Genomic DNA, 19,820 nt, shown 5'->3' with positions numbered 1-19,820 from the left:
TTCTGTTTAATGTGTTCAATAAAAGAAAAAAGAAATCTTAGCATCACTGCTGGAGAGTCCTGGGTTTGATGCTGACTGCTCCAGGCTGCTGGGCTTTATTTTTACCCTTCCTACTTCATCCAAAATTTGCCAAATCCTGCATGAGACATTTTTTCCCCCAGCTTTTATGCATAGCAGAAGCAAATTACTGAAGTAGTTTCACAAAACCCTTTCGTCCCTTTTCTGTCTGAATGTTGGATGAGCAGCAATTTAAGTGACATAATTTTCGGGAACGCTGCATTCCGCATGAGTCACGGTAATGCTGTAATCTTGCTTAACTGCGAGGGAGGGAAGAACCAACTACTTCCTGACTGTTTCCTCTTATGTCTCTGACAGCCCTCACGTAATTTATGGTCACATTATCCCATTCATATGTAATATCCATCAACTTTTATCTGCTGAGGCAAGTAGCATCATGTTCCAGGCTGGAGGAGAAATGGGGGGGGGGGGGGGAAGGGGGTGGGAGAAGGTTTGCCATTCTGAGAATAGGAAATGAGCAACGGCGGACAAGTAGTTAGGAGAGACGGAAATGAACTATAAATTGAGAATTGAGGAGAAGGAGGAGGAGAGATGCAGAAGGACATAAGACAAAGTGGAAAGAGATCAAGAGATAGGAGGATAAGTGGAGTTAGATTTAGAGTACCCCACAACACAAAAACAAATGGGAATAATTTATGCTTTCCCACCCACATGGTAGATGGATGTAGACATCCTAAAGAGCGTCTAAAGTAGACAAGTCTGCTTTAATCTCTACCAAACTCTTTTTCTTGATAGACAGCAGCTAGTCTCTTCAATATCAGTTTCTCATATCACATCACATTCTCCTCCGTGTGACAGTGTTTGCAGGTTTACAGCTTTTAATCCTCTGCATACCACATTATATCACCTGCTCATAGGTTTGTTTGTAAAATTTGTGCACACTTTGACTCTTTGGAACAGAAAAGATTAAACGTGTATTCAACACCATGTTTTGTGTATACCGCAACATTTGGGATGTTGGAGGGATTACACATCTTTAGTCAGGCTCTCCCCCCCCCCCCCCCCCTTGACGGTATATGTCTGTCCATTAGTCAGGGCCAGTCTGATTAGTCTGATGATGTAGCAGCTTAGAGATGGAAAATATCCACCTGGAAATTATGAAGAGATGTTTTATGTGTATGTTTGTACACTTGTATTCTTTGGTGTTGAAAATAAAAATGAATAAACAAATAAAGAAAATAAAATACCAGGGGGAATCCAAAGAATAGGATCATGGCCATTTGCCCACACCCTTCTATTCTCATAGTTTTGGAGATATTAAACATTTTGTTCTGAAGCATGTGTCCACCCATTTTCTTTATCTATGTTTACAGGTACTCACAGTTTTATGTATGTACCAGTTACAACAGAATTCATGTACTGTAAAAGTGGAAATTTTCGCGGTGTCGAAATTTTCGTGCATTTCACGCAACCAGAAGCTAGCGCGAAAATAAAAGCACGCAGATATTTTTGCGTGCCATATGTTCCATTGGTGGATGTCTTGATTCCGCGGAATTAAAAACACGCGAAACTCCTCTTACCAGCGCAAGCGCGAAAAATTAGTCGCGCGAAAATATCCTCTTTTACAGTATATGAATAAATAGACAGATAGAGAGAGATATCCACACTTATTCTTCCTCAGTGGATGCAAATGTTTGATAAATTTATCCCCCAAAAAAGTTTATAAATTTACAAATATATAACATATAGCATACATACACATACCTCATTTAACAACTGAATTCTTTAGGTTACTGTAGGAGCAGCCACTATGGCTCTTTACGTTTAGAAATTATTCATAGAGCCAGTATCTCTAAATTTACTGTTAAAGTGGACATTTTCATGGTGTGGAAATTTTCTCACACTTGGCGTAATTAGAAACCAGTGTGAAAATAAAATAATACATATATATTTTTTTGTGCTTATTACATGTAAAATCATTTTATGTTTTGATTCCACAGAATTAAAATCATGCATAATTCATCTAACTCTGCCGAGCACAAAGAATTACTCATGCTGAGAATTACGGGCACAAAAGTATCAACTTTTATGATACATGTATCTCAGTGACATGAAATTGATTTCATATCTATTTACAGACTAAGAGGGAGGGTAGAGATAGTCCAGGTTTCTGAGAAATCATCCATACATGGAGCATTTGTCCAAATCCAAATATTTTTTGGCTAAAATTGTGTATAACCAGTTTTTTTTCTTTCTTCACACTATATTTGCCTCATGCCAGGTCATCTCTGGCCAGTTCTTGTCTGACAAGAAAGTCGGCACCTACGTAGAGGTGGATATGTACGGTCTTCCCACGGACACGATACGGAGAGAACACCGGACGAGGACCGTGCCCAACAACGGACTCAATCCTGTCTACAATGAGGAACCCTTTGTATTCAGAAAAGTGAGAAGTCTTTTGCTTTAGCCATTTCCCTATTAAGTAGTGGCATGCAAAGTACATCTAGGGATCCTCCTCTTCTTAATAAATCGGTATGGCACCATAAGATAAGGACCCAAAAGGTTTCCATTCCATTTTTACATCCCTTCTACAGTTTGTTTTATGGTGGCTTTTTTTAAAGCACTTGTCTGAGATGGTAAGTGGAAGGGAAATAGCATATGTCAAACCTTTTTGTAAGTTGCCCACAGATCAAATGTTGAAACAAGATAAACTGACCCTTTATCACATTTCTATTGATGCCTTCAATTTATTTCTTTGGACCACCTATGAACTTTGTCTAGTTCATTTTGATAGTATTACATTGTCATGACATGGTTATTGGACTTGTCTTATTTGATATCAAATCTGCAATATTAAAGCATATTTCCTATTTCAGACCCACATAATGATTTCAAATAAGAATCAATACACCATCCTTTGAGTGCAATATGCATTAGCATTGTCATTTTGGATGTAATTCCGAATTATTAAGCAAGAGGTCTCCTTCATCTGTATACTACACCAGGCCATATATTGATTTTTTTTTAAAGGGACAAGTTCATAATATCATTGATACAGTGAAATATGTGAAAAATTATCATTGTTATTATCAATTTGAAGTAATACTCAAGAATTACACATGACCCACTAGCTGAACAACAATTTCTGTTTTGCAGGCGAAAAGAGCTTTCATATTTAGATTCCACATCCTGTCCAGAAATGACATTGTAAAACATTCATCAATTTGGACTCCGCTCTTCTGTCATCATTCTAAAAACATAATATGATACCAATGTATTCTTGCTACCAAGTACCATAAATCACTGTAGTAAAGGCATCACAGTTCTGAGTTTGTTTGTTTGTTTGTTTTGTTTTGTTTGTGTGTGTGTGTGTGTGTGTGTGTGCTAACAGGTGGTATTACCAGATCTTGCGGTCCTGAGGATAGCGGTGTATGAGGAAGGGGGAAAACTTATCGGGCAGCGAATTCTTCCTTTGGATGGGTTACAGGCAGGTGAGTCAACCAGACCAAATATCTCATAACGGAAACTTTGCCTTGTATCAGGAACAGCAAGATATTACAACATTAGGACCTAACATTGAGAAACCCTTTACATGATTTCTTCATACACCCTTGTGATAGTTTGTTTGCAGGTGTTGTATGAGAGAATTGGTGGGTGAAAGTAGCAATTTTTTTTCATCTGGTACATGATTTGTAAGGTCGTTAAGACCAACTTGAGCAAGATTTTACCTTCAAAATTGACCTGGGGGTCCTGATGCAGAACTTTGGACCCCACCCATCGGTTTATTTCATGTATAAACAGAGTAATCTCTCACCACCGAGTCCTCGCATTTATGTTCTCTTATGGTTGTATGTTTGTTCGTGTGTTCTGCAGGTTACAGGCATATTTCGCTGCGCACAGAGGGTAACTTTCCCCTCTCCTTGCCCACTGTCTTCTGCTGTATCCAGCTCAAAACCTACGTCCCTGATGGATTAACACGTAAGTCACAGGACTATGAAGTAAAAACATACAGCACCTTTCAAATCTTTTCATTTACTTCACAAAAGATACTGGTAATTTTTTTTTAGGTGAAAGTGTAAAGACATATGAAAAGCTACTCATGCATCAAAAGTTTTTAGTGTAGATATTTAATGAATATCATTTTTAAGAATTTTAGAATGACATATGATGGGTTTAGGCATAGTGTTAATAGTAGTTTTTAAAAAAAGGAACTTGATAGATGACAAAACCTTACTGCAAACGTGAAAATTATGTGGTTATTTGTATATGTATTTTGTACCCCTATTTTCAGTTGTGATAGTGTCATATTCACATTTCCTTTACTAGTGTTGGATTCAATCAAATTTTTTTTCTCCTTCCAACTTCCTTTCAGAATTTGTTGATGCGCTTTCTGATCCACAACTATACCTATCGCAAGCTGAGAAGAGAGCAAAGCAGCTACAGTCCATGGGCATTGAAGAGGTGACAAACACTTTATCATAAATATAGAGAAACACTGATGCATATAAAAACATCTTATATAGAAATACATATGTTTCAAATCACTTTAATATTCATTCCCAGACAGAATACCTTATTTTATTTTCATGAAAGTCTGTGATATGGAGAATGCGTTGTATGAAAGGGAAACTTTGTGCTCATATTGCATTAGGAACATTTCTATGTCCTTTGATTGCCTTTTCCTTAACTCCAATGCCATCAGCAAATTTGACTTCCAAAAGAATGCAATTTGTGTCCCGTTATGAGAATACAGCTGAATTTGAAATGTAAGTGATTGAAAGACACATATGCCTTCATTACGTTAGAGAATTTTCTGAATTTTGTCTGTGGTTAGTGTTTCATTACATTTGCATAACATTGATGTGATTTAGAACATGGAGGGATTGCAGATCATTAATTCTCTGCACCTGAGGTGAAGTTTGAATATCCCAAAGACTTGATATATCACAAGCATGCTTTCCACTCGTAATGTGTTGAGACATTTTCCGAATTAAAGAGCTACCATTGAACTCAGTCATCCATCAATCCAATTTATTCTTTTACCCCTGTGCAGAATGAAATCAGTGAGGTGCCAACAGTCAACAGCAAGAAGAGACCAACGGTGCGGCACCCTCAGACCCCCACCAGCCAGACCCCGGTCATTGGGGGGTTCACCCCGGGTGCCCCACCCCTCAAGCAGGGCTCCAACTTCATGGGCAAGTGTGATGGCAAGGAGAAACAAAAAGGTGAGGAGCAGAGTATTAGCACCAGGTCTGTGACAGCCATGATGCTGAAATGAGCAGCTGAACTATAAAAGTACCAACTTGAAACGGTGTCATAGTGTTAGAGCGCAACTTTGTCACCGTCTGCAATTCAGCATGAGACAATTCTGAAACACGTTATGTGAACCCCAGTTTTCTCACTCTAAATCATCAACCACAGACTAAAGCATTTTGGAAACTCTTGGATGGCTTATGTAGTTTCGTTGGGGGGGGGGGGGGGGGGACGGGACTAAAGACTGGCATCATTATGCAGCTGTACCATTAGATATGTTTTTTTGATAAGATATGATTCCCCTTCTTAACTGGCAATGTTTGTGTGCTGTCTATAGCCAAAAAAGATGCCAAAAAGGAAAGTATCAGTAATTGGTATCAATCACTTGGTGTTGTCTATGTTTAACACTAAAATATTCCAGATCATTTCCATTTTAGTGTTGCACTGGAGCTCTTCTTGATGTATTTGCAAATACCTTTTAAGGTACAATGTCAGTGCATTGGTTGCACATACACATATCTGAAATATCAGATTGTCTTGCATGGCATAACACTTCATAACAATCAAGCCTATGTTTCAAACGTTTGAACGCATTGTTATGATTTTATGTGACAGTCTCACTTTTCTTTTCTGTCCCCAGGAATGCAACCAATCACAGCTGAGACCCTGAAGAAGGAACGGGCCTATCAGAAGCTGTTAAAAAAGCAACAGAAGGAGCAGGACTCGTTAAACAAGAGACATTCCAAAGCAAGTCTCATATGTTTCTCTGTATTTTTTCTTTTACCTCTGGTTGTCTGTCTGTCTGTCTATATGTATGCATGTATAAATGCCTTGCATATTCATCATGTACATGTATATGATATGTACATGTGCATGTTTACATGTTTTCAGCTTATCTCTATATGCCCTGTAGTTCAATCAAACGATTGCAATGTACGTAAAACTCAGCATTCCAAATAATTTAGGAAGGTTACCATAGGAAAATATGGGTTGTGCAGTTGCAGCCAGGGTTTCGTCATTACGTTAAGATATCCTCTTGCTTTCATTGTAAATGTGGCCTTATGAAATTAGCAAATTGAACTGAGCCATGAAGTACAAGTAGTGATGCTGTGTGATATCGTGATTCAGACAAGCTAACAGACAAGATTCTATAGGTTTTCCTGGTCAATTTCATACTTACGTATGTCATTCAAGTTCCTATGCTGAGCATTCAGTTTCACACAACGCAAGCCCGCGGAAATATGCGGGCATTCAAATTCAGAATCCAAGCAATCAATTTCATTAATGGGAACTCTCATTTGTTTCTGGCAAATCAAATTCAAGTATGTGCTTTCAATTTCCAAACGTGGGCATTGCATTTCCTACTGCCACCAAACTCCTAAAGCGATGAAGGGGTGGTTCTTTCAAGCTTTGATCTCCTGTCGAGCGAGACATCGCGGCATGTAGACTTGAGCGTGGCGGTACCACTGCGCACATTTCTCTTGGGTGACACATTTCTCTTGCGTGACGACATCGACATTCATCCTTCCAACCTGGTAGATGAGTTCACACTTCCATTGTTGTAGGTTCATCCTTGCTTGCTGAGCCGCTTCCTGGTCCCCAATCCAACGTTGCCATTATGGGCGAGCAAGTGCAGCCTTAAATGCCGAATGAGCCATTTCAATTGGGTTCAGAAAGGGCAAATACGGTGGCAGGAACCTGAGCTGGATCCTTGGGTTGGTACCTTCAGGAAGCCATGCTCTGACGTGCGGACGTACATTGTCAAAGACCAGGAAAATGGAATCATCCAGTGGAAATACCTGCTGCATTGACGAGCTGTTTGGGCTAGAAAGGCCTCGAACGTATCCCTCGTCACAGTTTCCTCCGATATGGAATGGTGAACGAGGCCGATCTCTGGCAGATACGGCAAAAGTCATGTTGCAGTGTCTCCCAAGCTGCCCATGTACTACCCTTCTTTCTGGAACTCCATGAGGTGCTCTGCCAAACGATCTCCTTGTCCAGATGTTGTAGCCCGTCTTGTTGATGTACACACCGTGAGCCACAAACTCTATGAACCACTGCGCATATCACTGCCCAGGTCCATAGCTTGGAGAGAATTCCTTGGGTCGAGAACATCTTCTGTGAACTTCATGGTAATGAGCATTCCATCTAAGAATCTTGCTATGGTGCTTGTGCTCACAGGCGGTTTCTGTGACAAAGAAGCTTTGAGGTCTGCCTTCAGCTGTAGTAGAGTCATCAGGGAAATAAGCTCTTAGGCATGCAGCAGATGATTTCTCATCTCATCGTCCATTTTGTGATGTCTGTCACCTCCCCTTGGCAGCATATCACATCGACCATCTCTCAAATACAGTGTAGGTTGCTACTATCGACCTGGCCGTTGCTCGGTTTATTCCAAGCGTGTCTGCCAGGGCCATGTAGTCCTGATTGTCGTTCTCAAATGCGTCGATCAACCTTCCTCTATCCTCGTTTGAAATGCGCCTGTAGCGTTGAGCACATTGAGCTGCTGTTATATCTGAATGAGCTCTAACGTGAGAATGAACAGATAAAGGCCCTACCCAAAGCAACTGTATTGATGATAGAGCAAATTTATTCAAAACTAAATTAGAAAAGACACACATAAACCCCCAAGCTCATGTAGTGCAATGATTCATTTAAATTAGATGCACTTACTTGGAACTTACTTGGAACATAAATGCCCAACAAGGTTCCACTGCCAGCTTGAAATAAATTTGAATGCTCATTGCTGAAATGCATGCTCGTATCTGGAATTTGAATGACGCTAATGAACAACTGAATATTTGGATATTGAATTGGAATGACCAGATTGGGAATTTGAAAGCTGATTCAGTGCTGCGAGCGTGGAATATAATGCATGAAATTGAATGCTTGGAATATGAATTTGAAAGACAAAAGTATGAAATTCACTAGGAAAACCTATATTTGCTTATTTGTCATGGTGACCACAGGAAAGAGCTACTTTGCAGAAGACACACTACTCCACTGTGAATAAGATGGAAGCCTGTCATGACAGGGAGAAGTTGACACGGGAGAAGAGTCTGGAGAAGGCCATCAAAAAGAAGGGGTAAGTTTTACTTTGATTCATCTGATACCATTGTTGCAATGGGTTAACTTTCATCCCATTGATGATTAAATTTCATGACATTGATGCTAGGGGTGTACTTTTATTTTGATTCATCTGATACCATTGATGCAAAGGGGTAAACTTTCATTCCAATCTATCTGATACCATTGATGCAAAGAGGTAAATTTTCATTCCAATCTATCTGATACCATTGATGCAAAGAGGTAAACTTTCATTCCAATCTATCTGATACCATTGATGCAAGGAGGTAAACTTTCATTCCAATCTATCTGATACCATTGATGCAAAGGGGTCCATTTTCATTCCAATCTATCTGATACCATTGATGCAAAGGGGTAAACTTTCATTCCAATCTATCTGATACCATTGATGCAAAGGGGTAAACTTTCATTCCAATCTATCTGATACCACTGATGCAAAGGGATAAACTTTAATTCCATTCTATCTGATACCATTGATGCAAAGAGGTAAACTTTCATTCCAATCTATCTGATACCATTGATGTAAAGGGGTAAACTTTCATTCCAATCTATCTGATACCATTGATGCAAAGGGGTAAACTTTCATTCCAATTTATCTGATACCATTGATACAAAGGGGTCAGCTTTCATTCCAGGCATCTGATGCCAGTGATTCAATCCACCTGTCAATTGTGATGCTGGCTTATAACAGTACAATCATGCTACTGGAACATTACAGCTACATATACCAAATAACAGGAGTGATTTGATAATGATAACATGATTCCTGAAGTGCACAAGCTGTACAGATACATTCTACTGCACCACAAGAGTTCTTGATATATCTTATGTTTCATGCTATAAATATCCAGTTGAAAAGATGTGTTTATATGTGTAGCTTTGATCAGGAGTTGTGTTGATGATACCATATCTTTAGTTTGATGGGTAGTGTATTCTAGATTGGGTGCTGAATGTCTTTAATGTGATAGGTTGCAATCCATATTATGGGAATTTACATTGTTGATGATAACTTTGCACTGAGTTTTACACTATTAAATAACAGCAAGTTTTAGCTCAATGTTTCATTGATATACTTCAGACAATATTGATGTCATTTTTTTTTTCATTCCAATCCTTTATAACAACTACTTCATTTTCAGCTTTGAACAATATTAGCTGTATGTGGCAATATGTAATTGAAATGTGGACACATTCAAAATTATGAATTAGAGCTCTAGTTTTGCAGAGAGAATATTGTAGGAACAGCGCATATTTTTGATGATTGAAGTAATTTTGTTTTACAAAGAACTGCCTGCAAATTTGACACAATTTTCTGTTTCCATTCTTGATGCAGAGAGAGCAACTGTAGCGACCTCAAGATAGAAACGGAATGCCATGTCCAGTCGTTAGTGAACGATCATAAGGCAAGGGTGAGAGTTAAAACGCTTTCTTTTCTTTTGTTTTCATTTGCTTGTGGGTTGCCAAACATTTGATTTCTGTGAGTATGGACTATAATTTTTTGGTGTATTGCACGGCACAATGTCAGAATGATGGCCAGTCACATCAAGTGCAGTTCAGAATTGCTTTACATTTTTTGAAGACATAAAAGCCTTTGAATTGCATTCACTATTTCATACTGTGTTCAGTGCAGCACTTTGTTTTGGATTATAAGTATATGTGATGTTTGATTTATGTCTATTTGTGAAGAGTTCTGTTCAATCTAGTATATTGTATAGTATGTATTGTCCAGTTTGTCCAAGGTGGAGGCAGTGGAGAAGGGCACAGTTATAGCTGCCAACAACACACAGTTTCAAAACTTAAAGATAAATGGCCAGCAGTGCTCAAGAACATCCTAGTGTTCAAATTTTTACAAGGTGTCTACTTCACCACCAAATTGAGGGGTGGGGCATCTTAATGGCTGGAGACGGGAGCTGATTTTGTCTATAGAGCCAACGGCTTTAGCTGATGATGGTCACAAACGACACCTCCCCCCATCGCTGTTGCAATATTACAGGTGAAGGAAGTGGTGGCAGACCAAAGCAAAGAGTTTGCCGAGATGGTGCACCGCCAACAGATGGAGGAGGTGAACATGAAGGAGAACCACATCCACCAGCGCTGTGACCTCCTCAAGAAACTCATGGTCAGCACCCAAGAAGACCAGATCCAGCTCTTGGCTGGACGCCACGAGAGGTGAGGAATCCAGGGGAGACAGAGAGGAAGAGAATAAAAAGACCACTCATCAGTTGCCTGAGTGATAAGGTCCAGGCTTCAATGTCCATACCTGAGACATAAAGTGATAGCTGTTCTTTTTTGGGGCCATCTACTTTTGGAGTAGAGTGGCAGTTCTTCTTCTTGTCTTTTATTTTGTGTGGTTTGTCGTCAGTGTGATGAGGATGAGGCAGGGTTACCACGGTGAGATCAGATGGAGGAAGGAGATTACAGTCAGGGATTGGGGGGGGGGGGGAGGAGATGGGGGATCATTAATGCACATACTGTATCTGTCTGTAAAGAATGAGTGCCTTAACTTAGAACAAGCATGCTTTTTTGAGATCATAAGATGACAGAAGATTTTCTGATTGGAATACAAAATGATACAACACATGAGCAACGTCACAGTGGAATTTTGAGATTATGATTTAAATGGGGGAAAAAATAATCTGTGAGAAAAAAAGAAACAATAATGATATCTCTCCTCGCAATGTATTGTTTCAAGTTCCGTGCGCCAACACACATTTAATAGAATATTTCCCCCGCAGTTCTCATGAATACATGAACTATTGATATTTGGCTTTTGTCTGGACTCAGGGAAATGAAGGAACTGAAGTCCAATCAGGCCAAAGACTCGATGGAGTCAACAAAAGCTGTCAGTCATGACAAGAGTGTCAAGAACAAAGCTGAAAGAGACAGGTAAGAATCTTTGCCTCGTTCACAGGTAGAATTCTCCTAGAGGGTCCACTAGAAGTCACACATTTGCAAATAAACAATCAAGCAAATCAAAGAAAACTGCATAAAGAAAACAAATCGTTCTCCAGAATTACAGTTCTCTTTTCTAGAGAGATCATGAACACTTGCTATTCTTCCAAGAAATCAGTCACAGATGATTGATATGTTCATGGTTATGTGCTATTTAACTTCCACCAACGGAGTTGCTTTATGATTAATATAGGTGTAAACAATTATGATAGCAAACCTTGCATAACTCACAGAAGTTGATGCATATCAATTTATATGCTCAAACTGCAGGTTTGACCTTAATGTCAGTATTGGGATATGTGATTGTATAATTTTGATACTGTCAAAATTGATATTGCAACTAGTTGAGGAGTTCAGTGTTTGGATTGACCCTGTTTTATTATCATGCATTCAGATCAAATCTTGTTGGGCATTTATAGTAATATGCCTGGTCTGTACCATGATGAATAAAACAAGGTTTCTGTATCTTGCATCTTGTGGCATTAAACAACAAGTGATTTTTTTTCCACATTCTTTTGTTGCAGGAGGGTACGAGAACTTCAAAGTAATAATACAAAGAAATTTCTGGAGGAGAGGAAGAGGGTGAGTGTCAGTTAACAGAAAAACATTAAAGAGCAACATAACCCAGTGGCATTTTGTGAAAACCTTGAATATTAATAAAGGATACACAGAGTCTACTGCTCACGGCTACTTCTCACCAGATGAATTAGCAAACTTCAGAGCTGCATTTTTGTGGTCATTCTATGTTTCACATCTATTTTCCTTTTGCTACATAAAAAGGAATAGCCTTTCAATCCATGGAAGAAATCATATTTTGATCATGATATGGAGCTTTTCATACTGCACATGTTTTCTCATGTGGATAAATGTATATTGATATGTAAATACAGTATTTTTTTCTGCTTATTTAGATGCTTTTAAGATCAAGATAAAGTTAATCACCTCATCCCATCAAATGGTAGATAATCCCTCAAAATTGTGAATCTTGTAGGCATATTTTTGTACATTCAATGCAATCTCGAGGTTTTGTTTTCTGTCTGAAATTTCCCATCTTTTCACAAGGTGGATATTTGATTACCAATGACATTCTCTCTCCTTTTACTTTCTCTCTCTCTCTCTCTCTCTGAGTACAGCTGATGATGAAGCAAGACAAAGAGAAGGAAGAAGTCCAGCAGGTTCACAGCAAACAGATTGAGAAACTACGCAAAGAAGTGGAAAAGGTAGGAATATGCGAGTTGAAACCTCTTTTAAAGCTTCTTTGGAGTTACTCCAAAGTATGAAGTGATCTCTTTTCTGTGTGTCATTCGCTGAGTTTTCTAGGCGTTGTAGCTTGATTTTGTGAGAGGATATCGAGTAAAATTAGGTTCGTGACTGCTCAGCAAAACTGCACTGTTATAGAAGATGACAGTTTATCCTCTGTTATGACAGCTACGGCATTCCCCAGAAGAAACTCCAAAGTACTTTTTTCTTTGTAATGACACAGTCTGTTAAATTAATGCATTTTAGAGCTTATCTTTATTTTGCTTGGCGTGAAAAGTCATCATTTGCGGTGGTAACCTTGTATTGCCCAACAACTCTAGGGTTTGCACTGAGAGGTCAGTGTTGTATGTATTGTGCTGACAATTTCTTTTGGGTGTCACTCTGCTCTTGTTACAGTGCTGATGTACTATAATACAAGCTGCAGTGCAAACCAGTACAAAACCACCTCATATTCTCTATATCTTACTCAGTCACTGTGTGTTTATTTCTCTATCTCTCTCCCTCTCTCACTCTCTGTTTCTCTATCTTTATCTTTCTCTCTCCTTTATATCAGATGATGGAAGAGGAGAAAGTTGTCCTCGACGGAGCGGCCAACAAAGTCCGCCTTCCTCCGCTACCGGACGCATCAACCGTCTGACCCCGCACACCTTACCTTGGCCTCTCTGCCTGCAGTCACTGCCAAGCATGTTTCGCTCACAGCAGCCGTCTCATCTCCTAGGACAGGAGTTTCAGCTTTACAGAATCTTAGCACTGCAGGAGACCACTCCTGTAACATGGGTAGCAAGGTTAAACTGGACTTTTTCAACACTACTGCTTGAAAAAAAAGAAAAAAAAAACTTTGATGCAAAGATCTCTTGTATTTTTTTGCCAACCAGTTGTGTATCTCAAGCTGCCGTAGCCCTGCAGCTTTCTTTTTTCAGCTGATATCACACTACACGGCCAGCACACTTTCTATCACATGTTCAAATGACTGCACAGCAATGACAGGCTAAGGTGACATCAGTCTCCTTTGTGTAGCACTCAGTGAAGTCTGGGCATATTGTATAGCTGTAAATCAGTAGTATATGAAAATGAGTTAAGGTTTACCTGGCTGACATGATGGTGTTGCCATACCTTTAAGCAGCTTCAGGCTGTATTCAGCAATTTACCCAAAGCTTGGTGTGAGAGGACCACCTAAAGTTCCTATTGTGGAGTGTGATAGAGAGAACGAGTTGATTTTTTTGCACAAAAGTCGTGAATCAATTCATAAAATTTTTATCATTCCAAATTCATAAAGAAATACCGTAAAGCAGGAGAGGACCACAAATAGGTGAAATTTCAGAGTAATATCAGGGATTTTGATAAGAGGCAGTTTGTTTGAAGATGATGAAGGACCAGGAAAATGGGAACAAATACTTGATTCACACAGTGTTGCCATGGTGATTATCAATCTCATGATGCATCATTCTAGGACTCTGTAGTGTCCATGAACTTTTCCCACACATGTGGATATATCGATCACTCGATTGGGATACCCTTTCTAAACAGTATCGAGGCATATAGGTTCCAATCTTGCAGAATCAAGGTTGGTGGAGACCTGCTTTGCAGGGAGATGTCACTCGTGCATGGACAGTCATCAGCAGGAGTTCAGAGGGCATCTTAGAAGGAGCCGCCCCATGATGGATCTGGCTAATTTCATAGCTCTGGACTTTCTCCAAAGGAGTGCACTGCATTGCACAAAGACAAATGACTCCTGATAAGGAAGTGAATTATGCCACTGTAATCCCAATGATGAAACCAAGTTGACTTGATCCTGCTTCACTCAAAGTCTGGGGCTTTTCTCTATGTCCTGTAACATCTGGAACTGAATGCATGCCTCCTTTGTTCTGTACTATCAAATAGAAAGAAAACGAAACAATTTCACTTTTCAAGATATGCGATGACATCGTGAGTTGGGAGTGCTATTTCATTTTTGTTTGACAGCACAAAAGTACAGGTTGCTCTAGTGGGGAGTGAAGGACTCTTTTACTGAAATGGCATCACTTCTCAACACAAAAGTAGCTTCAGAATTTCCTTTTTTTTTACATGTAGATATTTGATGGATTGAAAGATAAGCAAACATTCTTTTTGGTCCTCACACCACGCCAGACAGACTGCACTAGAAGGCCAATGATCACTGTTATCGTGACTGTACAGACAGGACTTGATCCTCAGCTAGTACTAGACATTTTTATACTGAAAAGTTTCGAACAGACTATGACAGTAAAAATGCTGTGCCATCGGCAGCAGTTCTTTTCTCTACAATGTATATTACATGTATATCAAGTGTGTATAAAGTTTCTATTGCCACAATCACTTAACTCTGCGAGTGGAATTTGCATGTACGAGTATGTCAGTTGTAATTTTTCAGGTGTCAAAACTGGAAATATGTACATAGCCCCTCCAACCGTTTTCTTCCTCTGTGATTGAATGCTAGGTTTCCCTGCCTCATGACGTGTATCATAGTTTTCAGCGAAGATGATTGTTTTGTAAAACAGTTTATATTGGAACTCTGTGACGTCTACATGGATTCATATGTTCAGCTTTGTAAATTATTTCAGAAATGTTGATGCATACATCTGCTGCCATACAAGGCTTCTTGCCTTTAGATATATGGCAAAGACCTCCTTTAGATACCATTGTCTTCACATCTTAGATATTTGCCCATTTTTGGTGTCCTTGTTGTCTTCTAAAAATACACAGAAAACACTCCACAAGGCCATGACAGGGAAAAGGGACATACACTGCACAGATATATCAGCTGGCACTCTGCGAAAGCTTGATAGAGTTGCATGAGTGGCAAGACAGTTCTATTTCTTCAAGCAATACGGCTGGCCTCACCTTTCCTTCCTCTCCACGTTACAAAGGCAATACTTTCAATAGAACAAGGCTCACTCCTTTTCCTCACTGCATGGGATACACTCGAAAAGATATTTTTGCTATGAAGTCAAACATGAGTTATCTATGGTAAAGTTTGTAAACATGCAATAACCCGTTGAGCACCCTGCCATGAGTAAAAAAGCAGTAATTTTTGTGTTGGGGCAGGAGTGTAAGGTTAAGCCTTTTGCTTTATGTTCCACATGTTCGGTTCATACTTCCTATCTGCATACTTGAATAGTGAGAACAAACCAATAAAAATGATAAACAGTCATGTCGGGTCGATTGTCTTGGTTAGAAGTGAAACTCTTTTAATGTATTTTCTTTTTCATCATAATAGATGGTTGTGCTTACAGCATTCACAACAAACAAAAATGCTGCCATCATTTCTTGAGCTGAAACTTGTAACTGTATACTTTACCTTACTCGATCGTTGGCACGCTATTGAAGAAGTTGCTGCAATGTACATTTTATGAATTCAGGATTATGAAATCAATGTACTGTGATATTATTGGTAATGCAAATTGCCGTAAAAGCAGAAAAAATATGAACATGTATCTTCAGGATTAGTGCTGTACCATCAGGTTTGGTGGAGGAAATTTAAAGGAGATAAGTAATGGGGAAGTTAAGAGTGTTTTAATCAAAGCAGTTGATTAATTTGAAATAATGAATGTAGAGATTTGGAAATTCATACAAGGATTTGCCCTCTTGTTATTCCTGTTGCATCTCCTGCTCATAGCTTGGTGCTGATGTAGGTTGAAAAAGCCTTGTCATGCATTCTCAGTTTCATTAGAAGTTTTTAAATTCTTGAAAGTTCTTGTTTTCGTAGAGAGCTGTGAGTGGGAGAGAAAATCTCTTCTCGTGTTAACTTTCTTTGCTATGTTTATAGTACCTTCTGTGGCTATGAAAGCTGAATGTAAGTAATGCCATTACTTATTGTAAGATAAACAGAAACAAGCAAACAAATTGCCATGTCTACATAAAACCTTGAGCCAGCCCGTAAATTATGTGAGCCCCCAAAGCACAAAACGTAATGATGTCACATTCAGTTTGGACTTTTAGTGTGAATAGCAATCTGTTTCCTCTGGTTTGAATCTGTCAGGGAAGCTCCATCTTTTCTGATCCCTGGTTGTCATAACGACACTGCAGATTTTGTGATAGTGGGACTGTCCACTTACTACATGAGTGTTCTGGTTGTGATTGCAAGTGCACGTTTATCGAGGCTTGTAATCTTCATGGCTGTTTAACTGTTTAATTATGACATGCAATATTTTCTGGTTTATAAGAGAATGGACCGTGACTAAACAGGTTTTATGTATGTTTATGTAAGTAGTTGGACTTTATATTAGCTTTCTGCTCACATGATGAAGTGATGTTAATATGTTAATAGAATTGTGGATGTGGCGTGTATAGATATCTCATCTGCAGCTACAAGGGTGTTGAGTTTTTGTGCAATGAGAAATGTTCCAGTAAAGTCATGTGTTTGGTGTGTTTACTTTATGAAATCTCCACAGTTGGTACCTTGTTATTGTCTTTAGCTACATGGCAATGTAAGAAAATTGTAGTTAGTAAAGTTTGCTATCTTTCTATGGGTTTTTTTTTTCTCTGAGATTTTTTTTTCTTCTTTTAAAAGTATCTTTTCTCGTTTTCTTTTTATCATTTTTGGCGGTGACAAAATCTAAATGTTAGCTTCAAGCCCTGCAGCATACAGCAAGATGACCTAAAGTCACTTTAACATTCCGAATCGCTTTAGCATAGTTTTGTCCCTTTCACGCCATTTGCCATGGCTAAGAGTAGTGTATGTATGGAGTGGTTGATGCTTCTAACACTAAAAGCTTGCTTGTTTTGATGTACAGACATGTAAAATTAGTGGTAAATGAGGCCAACTTTAATGTATCCAGATTACAGCCTTTTTCCATGTGCGTCAGTGAATTGTGTCTCCCTTAATGTGGATGTAATATATCTCTCGATATTCTATGACTGGCAGGCCAGTACAGAACTATTTTTACCACGATGAATATAACATTATATCCTCCCTTTTCTCCAAACAGTAAAAGCCAGGAATAGGAAAGGACATACTGGTAGACAGATTAATTACGATGCCCTTTACAGTGTCTGTTTCCAAGGAAAGGCTTAGTGATGTAATGGCATTGTTACAATTCAGTTCATTCATGCCGTTGCTTTTAAAACAAATCCATCCAGACGGTTAGAGAATGTTTCACCCTTTGTGATTGATTATAAGATGATTACAAAGTGAAGAAAGTATGAATTCTCATTCAAGTATTGGCGCTGGTTTCTTCAGCAGATGGCTCCAAACAGGGCCTCGTATTGAACCAATCGTGTGCAAACACAAATTGCACGCGTGGTTTGTGATGCCACAGATACCGCATGAGCGAGATTAGGTTAAGCAATGTTATCATTTCAACTTCAACCACCAACACCTCGTTAATACTCTCATACCCACTGACAGCTTGTGTACACGCAATGTCAATGGCATGTTTTAGGCAGCAGGATTGGGAGGATTAAACATTTGACTGTTCTGAATGATGAAGCGCAGCAATGTACATTCATGCAGGGTTAAGTGTCAAACGTCCAGTACCTCAAGGCAATTACAAAATAGAAAACTTTGTCATGTGTGGATTACAATGTAATTCTACATGGTGGTCTCCAACTGTTTATTCAGGCATGATTTCCTTTTTTCGCCTTGGCGAATCTAATGAGGGGAAATACAGAATAGATAGTATTCAACATACAACTGAAATCGTACATTCATATGTCTTAAAATGTTACCAGAGCTTTTTTGCCACATAAGTATGTGAGCTTTGTGCATTCTACATTTTGTAAATTAATGTATTACAGTGTATCTCCTCTAGTTTGTGTGTACTACTAAATACACATTTTGTCAGTATTATAAATGATACACCAGCTTTGAGTTAAGGACAAGTGGCGGCTAATGTGTAATATAATATGGATTCATCCATGTTGTGATAACAACATTAAATGTAACTATCCTTTTGGTCTCTATATCTCTTTCTATTTAAATACTGAAAAAGTAAGAATGTATGAAATTTTGTGTGTAATATTGTTAATTTATAAACGTATAAGGTGTAATATACATCAAGAGTATTTAGTTTAGTGTGTATTATATAATAATGCAAAGTGATGTTAGTATACAATCCTATTCAGACTCCCCCATTTCTATCCCATTTGTATTATGTGTTTTGTGATATTAAGGCATGTTCAATGTTTTTAGTGTGGTCAGAACAAGTGTACTGGACACGCTGAAACTCAGTACATTAATTTTCGCGTATTTCACATTACTTTTGGCTCGCTTGTATTCTAAAACCTGCAAAACTAACTTGGCAATTTTATTTGCCTGTTTTGAATGGGTTGACAATTGCACAGTGTGAATTCAAGAATCTGTGAATATGTTTTTGAGCCGCTCAGTGCGAAAATATCGAAGTTTCAGTACTTCTGTCGTTTTTCTTTAAGTGTAGAAAATGCTTTAAAAACCAGCACAAATGTGCAATATGGGGCTCTACCTTACATTTAAGGATTCTAAAGATAAAAAAGACGATGCCCTGTACATGGACAGACAAATGTAATATCACTTTCTTGTATTTATTGAGATGGCACATAATATTATACTCGTTTGTACTTAGTGTAAGACTGTAGGCTACACATTCTGAAATGTGAATAATTGCAAGATAAACTTTCTCAATGACCAGCTGAATTTTTGATTATTTAATATCTAGAAGCTATATTGTACCTAGATGATTTATTACTTTTGTTAGCAAATTTGACAGTGTATCAACAAGGTCTTAGTTTGTGCAATATGACATGAAGGAAGAAGCTTTCTTCTTTTTTTTAAGCACAATTTTGCGCAAACTCTAGTCACCAGTATCAGTTTTTCAGCATGTCATCTGTGGCATGTTCATGGAAGATGGGATCTGTTCTTATTTTTGTCGAAGGAACACCTTACCAGTACTTGTAATGGAGGAAAAGAGCATTACCTGTGATACGACGCGGGATGATGAATGATATCATTTGGGGTCATCCATCTCAGGGTCTATCAAAATATGTTTTTGTTGTTGTCGCATAGATGAATCATTCGATTTATCAGGGTTTGGGGATGAGCAATCTAAGTATTTGAATTTCTTATTTATTTGCTTTTATTCAACTTCGTCATTATCAAAAAATAAACAAAGAACCATCAAAAGTCAGGATAAATCCATTCATAAATATCGGCTTCGCCAGAGTGTCTAACATGCTCCAAGGATAATACAATACAGCATGCTGCACATGTGGCATGAATTTAAATTTTTGATGGGAGGTTTAGTCAGCCCATCCCAGCCAGA

General features: G+C 38.6%; 1 protein-coding gene across 11 annotated transcripts in view; it reads left to right on the top strand.

Moving 5' to 3' along the window:
* LOC139721565 (1-phosphatidylinositol 4,5-bisphosphate phosphodiesterase beta-4-like) overlaps nt 1–14,095 on the top strand; it is a 181,659-nt gene extending 167,564 nt beyond the window's left edge. For all 11 annotated transcript variants that reach the window (XM_071632895.1, XM_071632897.1, XM_071632898.1 and 8 more), the window contains 13 exons: nt 2,300–2,464; nt 3,410–3,509; nt 3,892–3,996; nt 4,391–4,479; nt 5,072–5,243; nt 5,912–6,018; nt 8,238–8,353; nt 9,689–9,764; nt 10,349–10,524; nt 11,140–11,241; nt 11,832–11,889; nt 12,441–12,527; nt 13,121–14,095. In XM_071632895.1, the coding sequence (XP_071488996.1) occupies nt 2,300–2,464; nt 3,410–3,509; nt 3,892–3,996; nt 4,391–4,479; nt 5,072–5,243; nt 5,912–6,018; nt 8,238–8,353; nt 9,689–9,764; nt 10,349–10,524; nt 11,140–11,241; nt 11,832–11,889; nt 12,441–12,527; nt 13,121–13,204 (1,437 nt within the window). In that variant the 3' untranslated portion in view covers nt 13,205–14,095. The remainder of the gene's footprint in view (nt 1–2,299; nt 2,465–3,409; nt 3,510–3,891; nt 3,997–4,390; nt 4,480–5,071; nt 5,244–5,911; nt 6,019–8,237; nt 8,354–9,688; nt 9,765–10,348; nt 10,525–11,139; nt 11,242–11,831; nt 11,890–12,440; nt 12,528–13,120) is intronic.
* Nucleotides 14,096–19,820: the final 5,725 nt, after the last annotated feature.

Source organism: Diadema antillarum, unplaced genomic scaffold (genome assembly GCF_040938485.1).
Source record: "Diadema antillarum isolate AM-2024a unplaced genomic scaffold, OU_Dant_1.0 scf00000145, whole genome shotgun sequence".
Lineage (NCBI taxonomy): Eukaryota > Metazoa > Echinodermata > Echinoidea > Diadematoida > Diadematidae > Diadema > Diadema antillarum.
The sequence above is the reverse complement of the archived record's forward strand: the minus strand, read 5'-3'. Positions and strand labels throughout refer to the sequence as shown.